Consider the following 18,816-nt stretch of genomic DNA (forward strand, 5'->3'; position numbering starts at 1 on the left):
GGTGCTCATGTCGCTCAAAGATATCACTATGGCTTTAGTGGTCACATTCCTATCAGTCTTGGTTATCAGAGGGAGGTAATTGGCTAATACTTTAGACAGTCACTTCATGCTGTGGGCTCATTCTTGCTACAGAAGGCCCTAATCCTTTTGTGCAGTCCTTTAAATACAAAACCAAGATAAAACATCCCCCAAATGGAGACATGTACAAACAATTGGAATTTGCATTAACCCAGGTCCCAGACAGGGGTAGTTTACACCTTTACAGGGAACAGAAGGTAATTTACATGGAGGACCCTGGAAAAGGGCACTCCCATTACAGTATTCAAAATATCTCTTAACTCTTAGGATTTGTACTGTCTTTTAGTCTACTTTTGTAAGATTGAGACCATTGTACCACTCGCTCTGAGACTATTCAAATGATACCAATCATGACTGTAAATATTACTTGCATTCATGTAGAACATTATATGTAACTGAGTGGAGGAAGGGGATGAGACGGAACTGATACATGTGTGAGAGAGGTGTTTCCTGAACCTCCACTCTGTGGGGTGTCTCAAAGATGCCGGAGGATGTTTGTATTGTCTGTTTCTCAGGAGATCAGAGTATCTGAGTTTATTTTATCCTTACAATTTAGACACCTGAACCTAATATTAGGCAACATAAACATAAACATTCGCAAGTAAAATAAGGGAGGAAGGATGTAAAAAAAGTTCTGCTGTTTAACCCAGATGCAGTTGCAAAGAAGGAATGGAACCACAACAGCTGATGAATGAATGAAGTAGGTATTAATAGGCGAGTATTGCCGTGTTTGAAGAAATGCATGTAATCACCCTTAAGGCGTTGCCAGGGAGATCTTAATGATGCACTAGGTCTTAAAAAAGCAGAGGGCAGAAAAAACAGTCAGCAGAATTTCCTCATTGCTGGATGTGTAAGAGATCACTCCATAAGATGGCTGTATTTTGTGCTCTGATTGGCTGCCTATGCTTTGTCAGACAGTGTGGAGTGCTCTGATTGGCTGAGGCACAGCTGCAGTGAGGTTGCAGCTTTTTTCATTGCATCACTTTTTACCGGCTCTGTGATGCAGCCAACCTGCAGCAGCTTGCAGATGCCAAGAAAAACTAGCACTTAAAACATGGAATCGCTTTTAAAAACAGATTCGTTGTGAGGATTTCAGCCTCTTTCAGTTAAGTTTTTTTTTCTTCATGTTTTTAGCTACTCTGCAGTGTGTCATAGTTGTGAAGTGATGTCACTTGAAGAGTGAATGACTTTTTCTTCTTAAGCTTTTTGTGTGTTGTTGCACTCCGCAAAGAACATGTTTTGGGAAAGTTACCTGGCCAGTTTGTTTTGGAAAAATGCTGTAAGTTTGCAATGATTTAGAGGCGATTATGAGAGAACTGGTCATTCACTGCATCTCAAAGTTTTTTGAATTGGTCACCGGGTTACTGTGGAAACGCTGTTGGAAATGCCAGCAAGCTTTGGGAATTGTGTGGCAGTGTCCCCATCTGCCCTCATCCTCCTGGCCTCACACATGAATGCCTGAGCAGTTTCTCTCTGTATGCACATACTACGTCTGTAGATGTAGTTCTTGAGAAGACCAAGACAAAACTCAAGTACACAAACAGACTTGGAGCCTCTTTATGAAGATGCTCAAGGAACTTTGGTCATCCCTGTCCCAGTGGCTTCTGGGAGTAACAGCGTGTGAACATGACACTGCAGTGCCACCTGACGGGCTAAAGGAACGAAACTTGAAAAATTCTGCAAAAATGGAAGGCCTGAGGGAACCAGACACACAGGCAGATTCAGTCGGTCAAGAGAAGAGCACAGCATCTCCAAAGAAAACAACGGTGTTGATCATAGTGGCGCCTCCTAAGGATCTTCAGCAGGTATCGCAGACAGAATTGCCACATTTAACGGAGGCATTTGCAAAGTTTTTTATGCATTGATATTTGTACTTTTTTGGTTTCTGAGAGAAATATAATAACAACTGAACTGCTGCAGTTTTGCTGCAAGTTTTTTTCAGCTCAGATCTCCCAAAACTGAGCTATGAGTGATAATACTTATCATTATTTTCATATGGAAAATTAGTGAAATGCAAAATCAAATTGGCTTCATGTGATATTGGCATCTGAGGAAGGCCTATTTTAATGAATTTTTTAAAGATATTACATCTTTAATTTTTTTTTTTTGTTATATACTCTCAGAAAAAAATTGTATGCTTTTAACAGACAAGCAGCATATAGTCAGCAATGAACTGTTGTGAATTTTGTTTTGATTTCAGCAAATTACACATGTCCCATGCATGTGAATGTTTCTCTTTCCTCCCCAAACTGTTGCTTTATAAATCTTTAGTGGGTTGCAGTCTTCACTGCTCTCTAAATATTATTAATGTATAATCAGAAACCTGGTCCGAATCATTAGGGAATGATCACATGCTAGTGCCAGGATTAGACCACTTCAGATCAGATTCAGTTATGTCTTAGCTAGGGACAAACAAGATCAATCACAAACTAAGCGCTATAACTGTTTACTGTTTCAGGTTTTATCCTGACCACCAATTTCACTAATTAGTTGTTGCTAAATTGACCCTTTGCTAAGCCCTTGGTTACTGTTGCTAGATTTGACAAGCTTTACTGAGGACTGCATTGGAGATCTTTAATGAGTGGCACAATTTATGCATTGAAAGTGGTAAGTAATGTTATAGGAGCTGAAATTTCACAATTTATTTTTCTATTCTCTTTATTAAAAAAGGGGAAATAGATGAGTTATCTTTTTTTTTTAAGTAGTCAATTAAGATGCTGTCTGCTTGCCTTATTTTAATTATATGATTATTCCAGAAACCTGCCATCTTTATGGCTGTCAGTCTTTAAGACAGATACTACGGTAAGCTTTTAAGAAGGTGATGCTGTATATGACGTGAGCCAATTACATAGCATTGTTCGCAGTACAAGCCTCGATACGAGCTGTGTACGTTTCTTTCTCACATTGCCTTTATTTATTTTTTTCAGCTGAACATGTTGTGTTTGTGTCTTTACGTGCCTGTCCATATCTTTAGAATTACAGTATTTTGAGTCTGATAGTTTACCAGCGCAGTTGAAGTCTCTTTTCAAGTTGAGTTTATTTCTTCCGTCACAAGAATTCGATTCATACAGGAAGTGGCGAAAGGTATGTCATCTGTATTATTATTATGTTAAAAGTGATTGTGTAGTAGTGTGTAAAATGTTTTATTTTGTATATTCATTTTTAATTTTAGTTTAGATTGGAAATTTATATGTGATGTCATTTTTATTATTTCTATTTCCATATTGCATGAATTAATTACATTTTAATTTGAGTCATTTTAGTAATTCACTTATTTGACTAATTTAGTTCATATATATTTCAGTTGCTGGTGCACCATTTATAATTTTCATTTATTTAGTTTTTAGATTTTTCAAGCATCTTTCTATTTTATTTAATTTCAGATTTATTTCACTTACTGAAAACTGAAGTTTTTCATAGTTTTAGGTAGTTTTAGTTGACACAGGTCTCAAATGTAAGCTGTGGGTTTTGTGATTTAATGAAATTCTGTTGTTTTAGATGGTCAAAAAGTACTTGTGAACTAAGAGCTGTGTGTCCTGCTCGTTCATGTCAGGACTTGTAAAGGGATGAATCGATTTAATCCAGATTATTTGACTTCGGTGTTTGAACTGCTTTTAGAATCCCTTAGTTAGAGCTCACTTTCATTTTTATGCCTAAGTGCCTTTTTTGCAGAAAATACCAAGAAATATAAATGTAAACCAAAACAACTTTAATATGTACACTATAAAATGTAGTAATCAGACTGCAAGTATTTTTTTTCAGTTTTTCTTCTGATTCTCCAGTTGTTTTCTATGACTGCATTCATTGTCATCTTCAAAAGATAAATGTTCTCAGCGCCAAAAACTTGTTCCGTTCTCATGACCCACTTTTCTGCAGTTGAGTCATTGTTGCATCAGGATTGAGTGTGAGAAGACGACGGCTATCTTTAACCTGCTTTACATTGGCAGGGCGATTTGAGACCGTGATCCTGACAGTCCGAAAGGATGCACACTGGACTATCAGGCATGATCTGCCGATTCTGAACGGCTTCTGAGTACATTTATTCAAAGCCATTTCTGTTAAATGATGGTCAATGAATAGATTCATTATTATTATTAATATAAATCCATAGCTATGTCATATATAATAAATGTAACTATTTGTTTTGTTAAAAACACTTTTTTGTGGTATAGATTATAGATAAAAAGGACTTTAGTTTATTAAGACACTTTTTCTTTGTTTTTACTAAAGTGTTATTATCCACAAGTCCATAATCTCATGGAAAGCAACATAAAATAAATGATCTGACTCAGTGATTTGGTTTTCAGTGGCAGGTTACGAGATGCTGATGTCACTGGGTGGGGTGAGAAAGTTCAGCAGTGGACAGACCAGTCATTATGTCACACACCGTAGAGCAACATTAGCCAGGAGTCACGCCATGGGCCTGATTTTCTATTAAAACTAGAAACACATTTGCTTTGTTTCTGTCTTTCCTGAGCTCTCCAGGTTAATGATTAATTCATCTTCTCCATCCCTTTCCATTAGCTTCAGTTATATGCTGCTCGATGGTTTAGACAGCTACTTTCCTAAAGGTCAAGCGTTGTCAGGATGGGCCTCATAATGCTGATGCTCATGAGAATGTTCAGCATGGTCCTATCAATACTCTCTTCAACAAACAAAGGCCATATGTCTGTCCCTGGTGGCCCATTAGCTCAACACCCCGAGCACCAGCTCACTGACCTCAAACATGACCTGGCTTGATTCTGTCCTGAGGTCTTGATGTTGATTCCAGCGTGTATGTGTTTCAGAAAATCGTCAAGGCTGGAGACAAAGACTTGGATGGTCAGTTGGACTTTGAGGAGTTTGTGCACTACCTGAGGGACCATGAGAAGAAGCTGAGGCTGGTCTTCAAGAGCCTTGACAAAAAGAACGATGGTATGTTAGTGTTTTGGTGAACTATTTCGAGCGGTTTCTTGAATTATAGATGTTTTTATTGGTCTCTTTAATGTTTTTGTGTCTTTTTGTATTATGTCATATTAAGGCCATCTTTTTTCCATCTTTTTTTCCAAGTTTGCTGATGCTCCCTAGTTGAGAAGCACTGTTTTAGATGTTAAAATCACATTTCCTTTTAAAACTGCAGGTCGCATAGATTCCCAGGAGATCATGCAGTCACTAAGAGACCTCGGGGTTCATATATCTGAAGAACAGGCTGAAAAGATCCTCAAGAGGTGATTTGTTTTATTGATTGTATCTGTTCAACCCCCTTCATTCTCTTCAGTCTTTTAGTCTTTTATTCACAGCTAGTAATTCAGACCTGACTGGGAACCCTCTGACACAACACGTGTTATACAACACGTCCCTGGTTGGGATTTTTCAGCATGTTTATTTGACATTCTTTGACGAGCCAATACCCAAGAGTTTTTTAGAGCTCCTTAAAGAAAAAACCAGGATCACACATACAAACTAATTGCAGCACATACAATAATAAAAGTTATTTTTATTTTCTGTATGTGTGTAAATGTCTTTGGTCATATGCGTCTCTGTTTCTTTATCACTCTCTCCTTCTTGTGATCCCACCCTCTCTCTCTGCTCATCTTATCAGAATAAGGAGGGGTCATATATATGCCCCTATAATGTAGTAAGTTGTGGTCTTCTCCCTGCATGTTTGCCTTGCACTGCTTTTTCATTTCATCTGTGCTGATTCATCTGTGCTGTTTTCATTTAGCATTTTTGAGGTAACTTTTTCTCTCGCTCTCTCTCTCTCTCTCTCTCAGAAGCTATTTTGTCTCATTTGGGTAGTGCTTTGGAAATATTAAGTAAGCTAATGATGCCTCTATTTAAGGATTTTTTTGAAAAGTCACACTGAAACTCTTAGCAGAAGAAAGCTTTGGTAAAGTATTAAAGAAGAATTCCAAATGCAGTAGATCTGAAATGCTGAAACCAGGGACATTTTTGCATGTGAATGATTTTTATTTTCTGGTAGCTGGTATTTTCCGTTAGCTGCTTTTTTTGCTAATTCTAAACAGTTCTTTATGGAAGTGCATATATTTTAGAAAAAGTTAGCTGGTCTTTTTTTAAGAAAGGAGCTGCTGCTCAAAGCCAAAGAAGTTCCATTAATATTTAGTTTTGGTCTCTTTTTGTCTTTTCATTTGAACAGTATGGATAAAAACGGTACGATGACGATTGATTGGAATGAATGGAGAGATTACCATCTGCTTCATCCTGCTGACAACATTCCTGAAATCATCCTCTACTGGAAACACTCTACGGTAAACCTGAACCACACCATCCCGCCGTGTGCCTTACAGATCAAAGTTTCCAGCTTTGCTTTTAGCGTCAACTTTATCTCGTTAAGTGGGTTGTTGTGCTTTTTACAGACTTTGTATTCTGTGTAAATTGCTTTTGCTTGTGTCACTGACATTCACCACACATCTCGTTTAAACTGATGTACTGCCACCTTAGTCATTCCGTCCTTCTAAGCCCACTTAGTTCAGTTTGATTCCTTGCACTTGAAATACTCCTGAAAGGACAAAAAGGGTTCACTGTGATCCAGTCTGATCCTGTTAAACAGATCAACAGTGCTCTGACGTCACTGAGCCAGGAGAGGTAGAGGTGTCCACCTCATGGATTATTCTAACACTGTCCCCAGGTGAACAGATAACTCACACTTATATTACAGAAGAGTAATTTCACTTTTTTATTATAAATTAAATCCAGTTATTTCATACACAACCTCTCTCATAAATGAACACTTTATAAATTACACTTTTCTGATAATTTAATATTGAAGTGGAGACTCCTAAACTTACTGGTGTTTTCTGAAAGCAAGTGCGTTTAACTCTCTGGTGCTTCTTATTTGGGAGTCACACTTGTGGTCTTCACGGTCAGTTGTGGAGATTCACGGAGACTGTGAATGTAATCTAATGTAATTTGTGAAAGATGTAATTTCCTCTTTGCAGATATTTGATGTTGGGGAAAGTATGATGGTCCCGGATGAGTTTACGGCGGAGGAAAAGAAAATGGGAATGTTGTGGCGACACCTGGTAGCCGGAGGTGGAGCTGGTGCAGTGTCCCGTACCTGTACCGCACCCCTGGACCGCCTTAAGGTTCTCATGCAGGTACAGTATGAGACCCCCTGACGCTACCTGTACAGAACTTACAGCACACATCATATGATCAATGAATAATAAACATTTAAGTTTGGAAACATGCATTATATTTTTTTAGATTTATATTATATTATGGTAAACATATTTTACTTTACACATTTATATTTTATGCATATTAAGATGTATACTATAAAGACATATTCTACTTGAATATTCAAAATTCATATTCCTGTGATGACAAAGCTCAATTTTCAGCAGCCATTACTCCAGCCTTCAGTGTCACATGATCCCTCATGCTGATTTGGTGCTCAAGGAACATTTCTAATGAACATTATTAATGTCTAAATTGACACTTCTGATCAAGTTCACATCACAACATTTGTTTCATGAGAACCATCTTGACTAAAATCCTAGTTTTAGTGAGATCCAGTGTGCTGCTTATGAAGGGGCTACATCTTGTGTTGCTTTAGGGACACTGCTACTGTAGTAAGTGTACTGTTGAGTCACTATGGTACAGGATGTTCTGTTCTTTGGATGAGTGCCTCGGTGGATGACCATGCACATTATAAAATGCCTTAGTGAGGCTAGTTTCAATTTGGTTTGGTGGATTTTAAAATTCTCAATTTTGTAATTCGTCAGTATATGAATGTATAAGACTATAAAGGACATTGAAGCTTCGTTACCCTTATAGCTTTATTACCTGAAGTAAACTTACATTAAAATGCTTAAATGAAATAATTTACAAGCAAATTTACTGCAATGGTGTTTGCAGGTACATGCGACACGCAGCAACACCATGGGCATCGGTGGAGGATTCGCCCAAATGATCCGTGAGGGTGGACTCCGGTCGCTGTGGCGAGGGAACGGTATCAACGTTTTGAAGATCGCACCTGAATCTGCTATCAAGTTCATGGCGTACGAGCAGGTAGCTTGTCATTGGAATCTTTCAGCAATTACAAAATCAGAACTATAATTCTGGATGTTTAAAAGAATACAATGTTAATATATTTATCCACAATGTTTAAAAAAACTTTTGAAAAAACTGTTGCTTTGAATGTGATTTAAATAATTATTTTTAAATGAACATCATACTGTTATCTGACTTAAAACCTTTGAAAAACGTGCTTTTTTCTCTCTTTGATATTTATTCCGTGAGTTCTAAAGCTGATTTGCCCTGTTCTTCAGATTAAGCGTCTGATTGGCAGCAATCAGGAGACGTTGGGAATCCTGGAGAGGCTGGTTGCTGGGTCTCTCGCAGGAGCTATTGCTCAGAGCAGCATCTACCCCATGGAGGTAAGAGCATAAACTGTCATTTAGGAATAAAGTTTGAGCACTGTTTTGAGAAAACAAAAGCTTTCATTTCATTTCAATAATAATTATTAAACAAGCTATGACTAGATCTCCCATGCTTTCTTTGTATCATGATCTGCGATGTACAAATGTTTTTAATTACTAGCTGCCATATCAGAAACTGTAACATAATCAAGCTGATGATGACTTTCTATGTGGACCAAACAAAGCATTGCTCTTGGAGCTTAAACAAAGCTTTTTGTGTGTTTAAGGTTTTAAAAACTCGTCTTGCCCTGGGAAGGACGGGTCAGTACTCTGGTATCACTGACTGTGCTAAACATATATTTAAGAAGGAGGGACTGACAGCCTTCTATAAAGGTTATATTCCCAATATGTTGGGAATCATCCCTTATGCTGGAATAGACCTGGCTGTTTATGAGGTAAGTTTTTATACAGTAAAACAAAAAGATTATATATTTGTCAGTGGCAACTAACTGAAAATCATTTTAAGTTAAAGTGAACATTTATTTAGATATTACTAGTGCTGTCAAACGCAAAATCCAAATCAAAGTTTTTGTTTACGTATTATATTTATGTGTACTGTGTATATTTATAATCTATATATAAATACACATACAGTGGTATATATTTTGAAAAAAATTACACATATATACATTTATATATTTTTACTCTTATATTTTATATTATATATAAAAATATATTTAATATACAAACATAATATATTTTTCTTAAACATATATACATGCATGTATTTGTATTTATATATACATAATCAAAAATATAAAATATACACAGTGCGCACCCACATTATTGTAAACAAAAACGTTTATTTTGGATGCGATTTTATAAGCGATTAATCATTAGACAGCACTAGGTATTACAATATTTCTGAGAAACCTGAAATGAAAATAAATCAAACCAAATTAGAAATAAAAACAAAAACTAGTAATTTACAAAAGCACAACAAAATTACTACATCTACAATAAAACCTGAAAATATAAAAAAGCTAATTAAAAATATTAGTAAATACTACTAAATAACACTGTTCTACATATTTCCTCCCCCTCAGTTTTCTACCTCCTGAATGTTTTATGTATTTTATGATTCATTTATATTGTAAATATTATTACCGTATATTAAATGACATTCTTTTATATCATAATTACTTTAATGTTTCGCTCTTATTTTCATGTGTAGACATTAAAAAACTCGTGGCTGCAGAGGTATGCTACAGACAGTGCCGATCCGGGTGTGTTTGTGCTGCTAGCCTGTGGTACAATGTCTAGTACTTGTGGACAGTTAGCAAGCTACCCATTAGCCTTAGTGAGGACACGAATGCAGGCTCAAGGTAAGCCTTTCACAAACTCTCAAATACGTTATTAGAAGGCATCCTGTCTAATTCATTCACTAAGTAAACTATTATCATTTATGTCACAGTCCAGTTGATTTTTTGCTTCTTGTGCCCTTCATCGGTTAGCAGCTACTCAGGAAGGCAGCCCACAGATGACCATGACTGGTCTCTTCAGACATATTGTACGGACAGAGGGCGCTATTGGACTCTACAGAGGCTTGGCACCCAACTTTATGAAGGTCATTCCTGCAGTTAGCATCAGCTATGTGGTGTATGAGAACCTAAAGATCACCCTTGGCGTCCAGTCCCGGTGAGGAGAACCCAAAGACTGTTCAAATCCTCAATGGCTTTTGTTTTTCCTCTCAACTTTTCTTTTGGACTACTGAAAGAGATCGTCCAGGATGGCCAGCTTGCACTCGAGAAGAAGTGTAGCAACAGTGGGCCAAGACAGAGCTTGCATGAGTGGAAGGTTGGATTTCATTCAGTGAATGGAAGAGTTACTGGAATATATGAGACCAGAGACATGCATAGAAAATACAATCCTAGCTGTAAGTAAAATGTGATCATCTGTATTGGATCCAGACGCTTCCTTATTCCACTCCCTAGGTCATGGGGTTGCATTTGCTATATTTTAGTAGGGACCAATCATATGCAAGACATTTAGAAAAACTACTTTGTAGAAAGGAAGGGGCAAACACCTGATGGATTCAAAAAGCCAGATTTACTAAAGCATTTAGTGTATGCAAAGAACATAACACTTCATCCATTAATGAACTCATTTAAACTGCACGACTGAAATGTAATGCGCTAAAGGCTTTAGTAGATACAATGCTAATAATCCTGGTGTAGTCCCTTCAGATCACTGTATCTTCATTCCACTGGATGCCAGTGTTCAGTAATAAAGAGCTGACACAAATTTGTTACAAGATCACCCACATACTTGCATATCCCTGGCATTATTTACTGCTTGTATTATTATACAATTTATTCCCTTGTATTATTACTTTAATTGACATGCCAGTCTTGGAAGGGATAATGTGTAACAAGGGAAATATTTAAAATATATGTCTTAATCATCAAATTGTTAAGGACTTTTCATTGTTAATTTATTTTAATTTCTTTATGTTGGATATTTATTTCATTTCAATTGAAGGTTACTATAAAAAAGACATTCTAAAATGAAAAACTCTATGTATGTGCACACACTCCCCATGGTGACTGGCAGCTAATTAAGCGTTATGTAAACGTTTCTAAAATAAATCTGTGTGTGGATCCAGTGTAAAATGACCTGGGTTTGAGAATTCAGCACCAGTTTTAATGTAGTGGGTTGAGTTCTGTGTCTAGATAGACACTGTAAGGTCTTCAGTTGAAGAAAGCAGTGCTACAAATTGATTTGGTTTTACATTCAAACAATTCTTGTTCATAAATTGATCCGTTATCTGCAGTGTACAGTTTATCACCAGTATTAGGATTTGAATCATGACTATAACACTCTGATTTAAACTCTAGTCGAGGGACATATTGAAGCACTTGAGTTTAATACTTATAAACCAGACTTGAATTTATTAGAGGTTTTCTAATGGAATGATAGTGTTGAGTAATTGAAGTGGTTGTGATTTAAGCAAATATTATTTTTCAGCATTTATGTTTAATATTTGTATCAGGTTATGGGCAAAAAGGTTTTTGTTAAGGAAACACTAAAAAGGTACAATATAAGTTAAGATCTCTGTTGATAAAAATGTATTTGACTCTGCTGTGCAGCAGTAGGCAAGTCTCTTGTATATTTGCATATGACATATTTCATGATTGGCACTCTCGTGTGCATTTTGACTGACAAGGAGAAAATAAGTTGTTCTTATAGCTATTGCATGTGAAGTCTTAAACCCACCGGGTCAATGCGTTGTTGCCCTTTGTGATTCTACAATACTGTAGTGTTCATATAGTTGCCTTATTTATGAGTTAAAAAAAGCTGCTTTTAGAGTTTTTTTGGGGGGATGCAGGGTGTTAAAGTCAGACTGAAGTATTTCATTTATATATTCAGGGAGAATTCAGTGGTCTCAGATACTCCTGTACAGATTAGACTCCTGAAACTCTTCTCCTTAGAGATCTGGAGCAGATATCTGCATGTTTGTAACTTGTATGGAGTGTTTGTGCAGGCCTAGGATCAGTTGGTCTTTCTCAAGCCTCATGAAAATGACTTAGATCAGTGAAAAACAGCAAATTCCCTTTGAATCAATTCAGTCTTTGTAAGGCATGTATGTGTGTCTTGTCTGAATATGCACACATTGCTCTTTAGAGTCTTTACAGGGCTTTTTTAAAGCTGTATTGCCTGCCTCGTAATGGATGCAGCTTCTTTAGTTTTTTTGCATTTTGCACCTTTTTTTTCACTGTTTATCACAGGAGAAATCTTTGGACTCCTTTGGATGTGCTTTGGACTCCTTTGGTTGTCCTGAGACTAAAGGCTTTAGGTTGTGTGTGTTTGTGGCGTTCAACACAATCGAGGAATGCCGCCCTTTGAGACTACCTGTAATCTATTGCCTTACTGTTCAGCTGTTTGCTAGTGAGTGTAACTGCACCACGTTCGCCACATGTATATCAACATGTGCTGTTGCTGGGGTCCCCTGAGTACCAGAAACATACACACTAATGAAATATCAAAATATTTGTACTGGACAATATATCTATATGTGATGACACATCTGTGAAGGTTTGAGATGTGCAAATCAATGTTTATGGGACAAAAATTAAAAATCTATGTCCTCTAGAATGCAGAAACTGAATATAGAGCAGAAATATTTATGTTTGTAAAATAACTTAAATAAAGTCATTCTTCATTATGTTCATTGAAGTTGGGTGTGTAGTAATTTTTATTATTATTATTTTTATCTATCCCAGGTCACAAATATTTAACCATTCATAATGTATCGTTCAGTTACACAACTTTATTTGATGTAGTTTTTTTTTTCTAATTGGTAGATAGATGCATTTTCTCAGTCCTGTTACCAAAATCTTGTGTCTTAAAAAGCATGTTTAAAAACACATCAACTAAATCTGTTTCTTTTTCCTTTTAAGAAAGTGTTTATTTTGAAGAAATTATTGGTTACATGTTTAAATAATTGGTATTTATGACTAAAAAATGTATATATATGCACACGGTGTATAATTTATTTTTTTATAATTATTTATTGAACAGATTAATGAATTTGGATCATTTTACTTAATTTATAATCACACAATTAAATGCATATGCTTTCAGCGGAATTTAAACAGTAAACGTTTTATTTTTAAAATTATTTTACTAGCTACATCTTTTGTTAAGTAGTTGGTCATTTGTAGGCATACTTGAATACATTTTTTTTACTAACTCTACAGTTTCATTTTAAAAAGTTGCATTGAATCACTAATTCGTACCGTGTTAAGTTTGTCGAATAGAACTGTCATTTTGAATAATTCTCAGTCTGTTTTTACATAAATAAATTAGTTACCCCTAATTACTATAATGCGGCATCAGTAGTATATAATGCATCAAAAATGATTATGCTTTGCCCTGAATTGATCCCTGATGTGAAGCGATTACTCAAAGGGGGAAGGACAGAGACTCAGCAGACTAGTCACATGACAGCGGTTAGCTTGCTTAGCCTTTCTGAGGAAGTCATTCATCCGCAGAGCTAGAGTAAATTCTGGCTGCGTTTCGAAACCTACTGAGCTGCCTAACTAGACAGCATTCGAGACGTTCCGAGTCAGCTAACCGCTGACTGACTTTGGTATTTAAACTGATTCGAGCTGTAGTGAGGAGCAAAAATACTCTCTAGCTAGGCACTTCACTGAGGCTTTGGGACACAGTCCGCCATATGTGGCTAAGGGGAGTTCCCAAATGATTCCCGCAAGCTAAACATGCCTTGACAGTAGTTTTCTTGTTATTTTCCGAATTATATGCAACTCCAGTTAAATTTTTATCGTACAAACCCCACACTGATCACGAGTTGCAAGCAGTGAAAACGGGATCTGAACTCCTCAAAAGAGAGGAGTCGACTAGACTCGAGGTTTGTTGTCAGATCATCAATGTATTAATTTTCTAGAAGGGAAAGATGTTATCATTCGAGGAAGCTAAAGCGAGGTTAGAAACAGCAGGACAGAGCCATGTTTTACAATTCTGGCCTGAACTTTCTGCGGAAGAAAGCAGTGCGCTTCTGGAGGAGATATCTAGGCTCCAGCCCGAAGAGTTACTCGAGCACTGCCGAGCAGCTGCTGGGGCTGCAAGCCGACACTCGAGTGCTGATGGTCGGCTAGACGCCCGGATGAAGCCCGTTCCTCCAGAGTTCATTGGAAGTGTGCGTAAAAGTGAGAAAGAAACGCTTCAGTTATGGGGTGATGAAGGTACAGCTCCAAGGATCAAAATAATATACAACAAAATAGTAATTTTAACAATGTGTTAAAAGTAACACTGCGTTTATCAAAGAATACATCAAATACTCCTTTCTTCAGGGTTACTGCAGATTTCACAGGACAGAGTGGCTGTTTTGCTGTTAGCCGGTGGTCAGGGGACTCGGCTTGGAGTGCCATATCCCAAGGGCATGTACAGTGTTGGGCTGCCAAGTGGAAAAACCCTGTACCAGATCCAGGCTGAGCGTATCCAGAAGGTGCAAGAGCTGGCCAATGTGAAGCATGGTAGTAGGTGCACAATACCATGGTATGGCTCTTTATTTGCAGTTCAAACGAGGGTCTTTCTGAGAACTAAAACTAGAAACACTCTCTGTCCTGTTTTTAAAAAATATATTATTTTTAGTTTTATAGACCAGCAAATGTAATTTCCACCACATTTCAAAAAGAAGCTGTTCAGCATTCTATGGTGGAAATAGAAATATATAAAAAGTGATAAGTGATGTGACATACAGCCAAGTATGGTGACCCATACTTAGAATTCGTGATCTGCATTTAACCCATCCAAAGTGCACAAACACCGGGAGCAGTGGGCAGCCATTTATGCTAATGGGAGCCATAATTAAATATATATATATTTCCAGTTTGAAACTATGGGTCTGGGAGTGCTCATAGTTTAATAAATGTTCATGAATTCATTCATAAACATCCTCCAAGTGACAGAAGAACATGTATTGAATTCACTTTTGATGATATTTGAACAGGTACATAATGACCAGTGAGTTCACTCTGGAACCCACAGAGAAGTTCTTCAAAGACAATGAATATTTTGGTCTTTGTCCATCCAACGTAGTCATATTTGAGCAGAGAATGATACCAGCTGTAGGCTTTGATGGAAAGATCATCCTGGAGAAGAAAGGCAAAATAGCCATGGCACCAGGTCAGAGAGAATTTGTTCTGTTTCAGAAGGTAGTTCATTAATGATTTAAATAAATTAGGATTTTTTTTTTTATTATTTATATTTTCATCAGCTATAAGACAACAGACAGACAATTATGAATTCCTTTTTTACTTCAACCACTAATACCAATTCATGTTTGCATCTCATTTCTATGTTCACTTCAGATGGAAATGGCGGCCTCTATCGTGCTTTAGTGGACAACAAGATTTTAGAGGACATGCAGAGAAGGGGTGTGGAGTATCTTCACGTGTACTGTGTGGACAACATCTTGGTGAAGATGGCAGACCCAGTCTTTATTGGCTTTTGTGTAAACAAAGGAGCAGACTGTGGTGCCAAGGTAAAAATAGACTGTCTGTAGGCCTGAATTAGATCCCATCCATTAGTTTTTACCATTTATTAATTTATTATTATTTATTGCTTTAATTAGCTGTGTTCACCTTTATTGTGCTCAGGTGGTGGATAAGGCGTATCCTGCAGAGCCGGTTGGAGTGGTGTGTCGCGTGGACGGCCTGTATCAGGTGATTGAGTACAGTGAGATCCAACCAGAGACCGCAGAGCTGCGAGGCCCAGGAGGAGAGCTCCTGTTCAGTGCTGGGAACATCTGCAACCACTTCTTTACCCGAGACTTCTTAAAGGACGTGGCTGAGTATGTGTTGGACATACAGTTTTAACATACAATCCAATTTTCTTTTGTGTTAACTTTTCATTGTCCATAAAGGGATTTTTTGCTACAATATATTCGAATCATGCTCCATTGTAATATAAGTAGGGCTGCAAAATGATTAATCGCGATTAATCACATTTTTAAAAAAAAGTTTGTTTACATATTATATGTGTATGTACTGTGTATATTTATGTATATATAAATACACACACACATCCATGTATATATTAAAGAAAAATGTTTTATATATATATATATATATATATATATAAGTATAAATATATACATACAAATATTTAAAAATATATATTTGTGTGTATTTATTTATATATACATAATAAATATATACAGTACACACATATGTAGTATGTAAAAATAAACCTTTATTTTGCATGCAATTAACCGCGATTAATTGTTTTGCAGCCCTAAATACAATAGAATTATTACATTACATTATAATAGCGAGGAATAGGAGCCCAGTAGGAGCCCTAATTAATAGTTGCACTGCGTCCGAATTGAATGCTTCTCTACTATATAGTATGCGGAAGACAGTATTTTGAAAGAGTAGTATGTAAATTCATAGTATATAATAATTGCTGTTAATAGTGTTCATCGTCTGGCTGACTACGTCTTGTATACATTTTTCTGAAAATTCTGTCATATGCACATAAACTGTCAGTCACCACTGATAAGCTACTACGGTACTAAATATTGTAAAAACTTAATTTTCTGTAAAGTTGCTTTGCAATGATTTATATCGTAAAAATAGCTATACAAATAAAGCTTGAATTGAATGGAATAGTATAAATAAAAAAAAACAGGTACCCAAACCAAGTGCAAATCCAGATGGACCCTTTACTATCCCATGAGTTAGTGGGAGAGTATTTATGAATGCATTTGTTAAAGAATTAGCAAAATATTGACTCATGCTAATCTGTAAACACAGCCCGTTGTACAAACTAATTCCTATATCAATGCATTTTCCCTGCAGAAAGTTTGAGAGTCAGCTGAAGCAGCATGTGGCTATCAAGAAAGTGCCATTTGTGGATGGAGAAGGGAACCTGGTGAAACCAACCAAGCCCAATGGCATTAAAATGGAGAAATTTGTATTTGACGTCTTTCAGTTCTCAAAGTATGTTTTACTGCTACCGTTGGCTAAGTGGGGTATTGCCATCTTCCTCACCATCATCTGCTTTTTGCAGGAAATTTGTCGCCTTTGAGGTGTTGAGAGAGGAGGAATTCTCACCCCTAAAAAATGCTGATGGGGTGCCTTTGGACACACCGACTACAGCACGCCGTTCCTTGTTAGCACAACATTACCGCTGGGCTCTGGCAGCTGGTGGAATCTTCCTGGATGAGCAGGATAAACCAATCCCCCCAAAACATAGGTAGGTTAAATCAGTAGAAAAATATTAAGTCCTATCAAGTAAATAAGTATCATGTTTTACCAGAGATAGTTTGGTTAAAAGTATCTTCTAAATGTACAGTAAATGCTATATTGCAAGGTTCCTCAAGTATTATAGTTATACTACACCCGATGTAGAGCAGGATATGGTCTAGAAATGTATATTCTTGTGATGAATGCAATACCTTTTGACAGGCATGACCTGAAAGGAATATGCCTTAAAGGAATTTGTGCATTCATGCAGAAAATGAACAATTTTGAGGCACTTTCTAAGATGGTGTGTGGTTTATAATAACTTGGTCTACTCTTTCTTTTGCAGTATGTCACAGAATGAAGACCCCCCAGCAATCTGTGAAATCTCTCCACTTGTATCTTACTTTGGCGAGGTAAATATGTGACTACTTGTATGCAATTATTAAAGCTTTGCTGTAAAGTGGAGTTGCTAATACTGATGAACAGTCTGGTTTTAGAGTTTTAGGTTAACATTTATCACAAAAGTTAAATATTTGAGTACCAAAAAAGAGGCTAGAGGCCTAGAGGGAAAAAAAGTATAGCAAGCAAGTGTGACCATATGGAGCATGATGTGAAATGGAGCGAATGATGTCTGGGTAGTGTTCCTGTTCTCAGGAAAGAGTTCAAGTGACAGCTGTAACACTCCATCTCTTTATCTCCTTTTTTCATTTTCCCTCCATGACACATGGTCATATTTTAACCGCTGTGTTTTACAGGGGCTGGAAAAGCTGTTGAAACAGAAGAACTTGAGGTCCCCTTTACTACTTGATGAGAATGAAGCAGAGAATCTTATGAAAACTACATAGTGTTTTCAACTGAGGATACCATCATGTCCAGGGCCAGGCAAATATTAGAGGAATTGAAAGGGATGTATACAAAAAAAAAAAAAATCCAAAATAAAGAAAGAAAGAAAAATTGGGGTCTGTAACATTTTTACTTCCCAATACTCACCAAGGCTGCATTTATCAAAAATAACAGGGAAAAAAACTGTAATATTGTAAAATGATGCCTTAAAATAACTGTTTTCTATTTAAGTATATATTTTAAAATGTAACTTATTCCCATAACGGAAAATTGACTTTCCAGCAGCCTTTATTCCAGTCTTCAGTGTCACACGATTCTTTAGAAATTTGGGGCTCAAAAAACAATGTTAAAAACAGTTGGCTTTTTTTTTTAATGATGAATAGATTTTATGATCAATAGAAAGTCCAAATAGACAGCATTCATTTGAAATAAAAATCTTATTTGCTTTGTTATGTACTGTAATTATAAATGCCTTTACTGTCACTTAATCAGTTAAATGCATCAGTTTACTGAATAAAACTACCGGTATTCATTTCATTAAAAAAATCTTAGTGACCCCAATTATTGTTACATAATTATATATAATTCTTCAAAAGGTTAGAGCAGAATAATTATTTTCTAAAAAACAGATGTTATATGATTGAAAAATACAATGTGATATTTGAATTAGTTTGTATTGCATAGCTTATCATTTGTATTTTACGTTACAATTGCAATAAAATCATATACCCACTTACAGTTCAGATACTGTGTTTTCCTTT

General features: G+C 36.5%; 2 protein-coding genes across 5 annotated transcripts in view; both read left to right on the forward strand.

The window, feature by feature from the left end:
- The window catches only part of LOC113049263 (calcium-binding mitochondrial carrier protein SCaMC-2-B-like), a 16,204-nt gene extending 3,527 nt beyond the window's left edge, over positions 1–12,677 (forward strand). The window contains exons 2-11 of one of the 4 annotated variants that reach the window (XM_026211457.1): positions 4,866–4,992; positions 5,198–5,285; positions 5,660–5,695; positions 6,215–6,326; positions 7,017–7,175; positions 7,939–8,091; positions 8,352–8,459; positions 8,729–8,896; positions 9,676–9,826; positions 9,959–12,677. In XM_026211457.1, coding sequence (XP_026067242.1) covers positions 4,866–4,992; positions 5,198–5,285; positions 5,660–5,695; positions 6,215–6,326; positions 7,017–7,175; positions 7,939–8,091; positions 8,352–8,459; positions 8,729–8,896; positions 9,676–9,826; positions 9,959–10,143 — 1,287 coding nt within the window. In that variant the 3' untranslated portion in view covers positions 10,144–12,677. Of the gene's footprint in view, positions 1–1,042; positions 1,884–4,865; positions 4,993–5,197; positions 5,286–5,659; positions 5,696–6,214; positions 6,327–7,016; positions 7,176–7,938; positions 8,092–8,351; positions 8,460–8,728; positions 8,897–9,675; positions 9,827–9,955 lie in introns of those variants that run through there. The other 3 variants (XM_026211456.1, XM_026211455.1, XM_026211454.1) reach the window with 3 other exon arrangements.
- Positions 12,678–13,458: 781 nt separating this feature from the next.
- On the forward strand, positions 13,459–18,787 carry LOC113049266 (UDP-N-acetylhexosamine pyrophosphorylase-like protein 1). Its single transcript, XM_026211462.1, has 9 exons — positions 13,459–14,206; positions 14,315–14,519; positions 14,974–15,149; positions 15,335–15,507; positions 15,623–15,816; positions 16,826–16,966; positions 17,037–17,222; positions 17,559–17,625; positions 17,968–18,787. The coding sequence occupies exons 1-9, from the start codon at positions 13,918–13,920 to the stop codon at positions 18,055–18,057; spliced, it is 1,521 nt and encodes a 506-aa protein (XP_026067247.1). The 5' UTR covers positions 13,459–13,917; the 3' UTR covers positions 18,058–18,787.
- The last annotated feature ends 29 nt before the right edge of the window (positions 18,788–18,816 follow it).

This window comes from Carassius auratus, chromosome 30 (genome assembly GCF_003368295.1).
Source record: "Carassius auratus strain Wakin chromosome 30, ASM336829v1, whole genome shotgun sequence".
In the NCBI taxonomy this organism is placed as follows: domain Eukaryota; kingdom Metazoa; phylum Chordata; class Actinopteri; order Cypriniformes; family Cyprinidae; genus Carassius; species Carassius auratus.

What these genes read in the sequence shown, in the direction of transcription:
- LOC113049266 (XM_026211462.1), top strand. Translation starts at nt 13,918, where the DNA reads ATGTTATCATTCGAGGAAGCTAAAGCGAGGTTAGAAACAGCAGGACAG. An exon ending in CAAAATAGCCATGGCACCAG is followed by an intron (nt 15,150 to 15,334) that starts GTCAGAGAGAAT and finishes TGTTCACTTCAG; the next exon opens with ATGGAAATGGCGGCCTCTAT. An exon ending in GAGCAGACTGTGGTGCCAAG is followed by an intron (nt 15,508 to 15,622) that starts GTAAAAATAGAC and finishes TATTGTGCTCAG; the next exon opens with GTGGTGGATAAGGCGTATCC.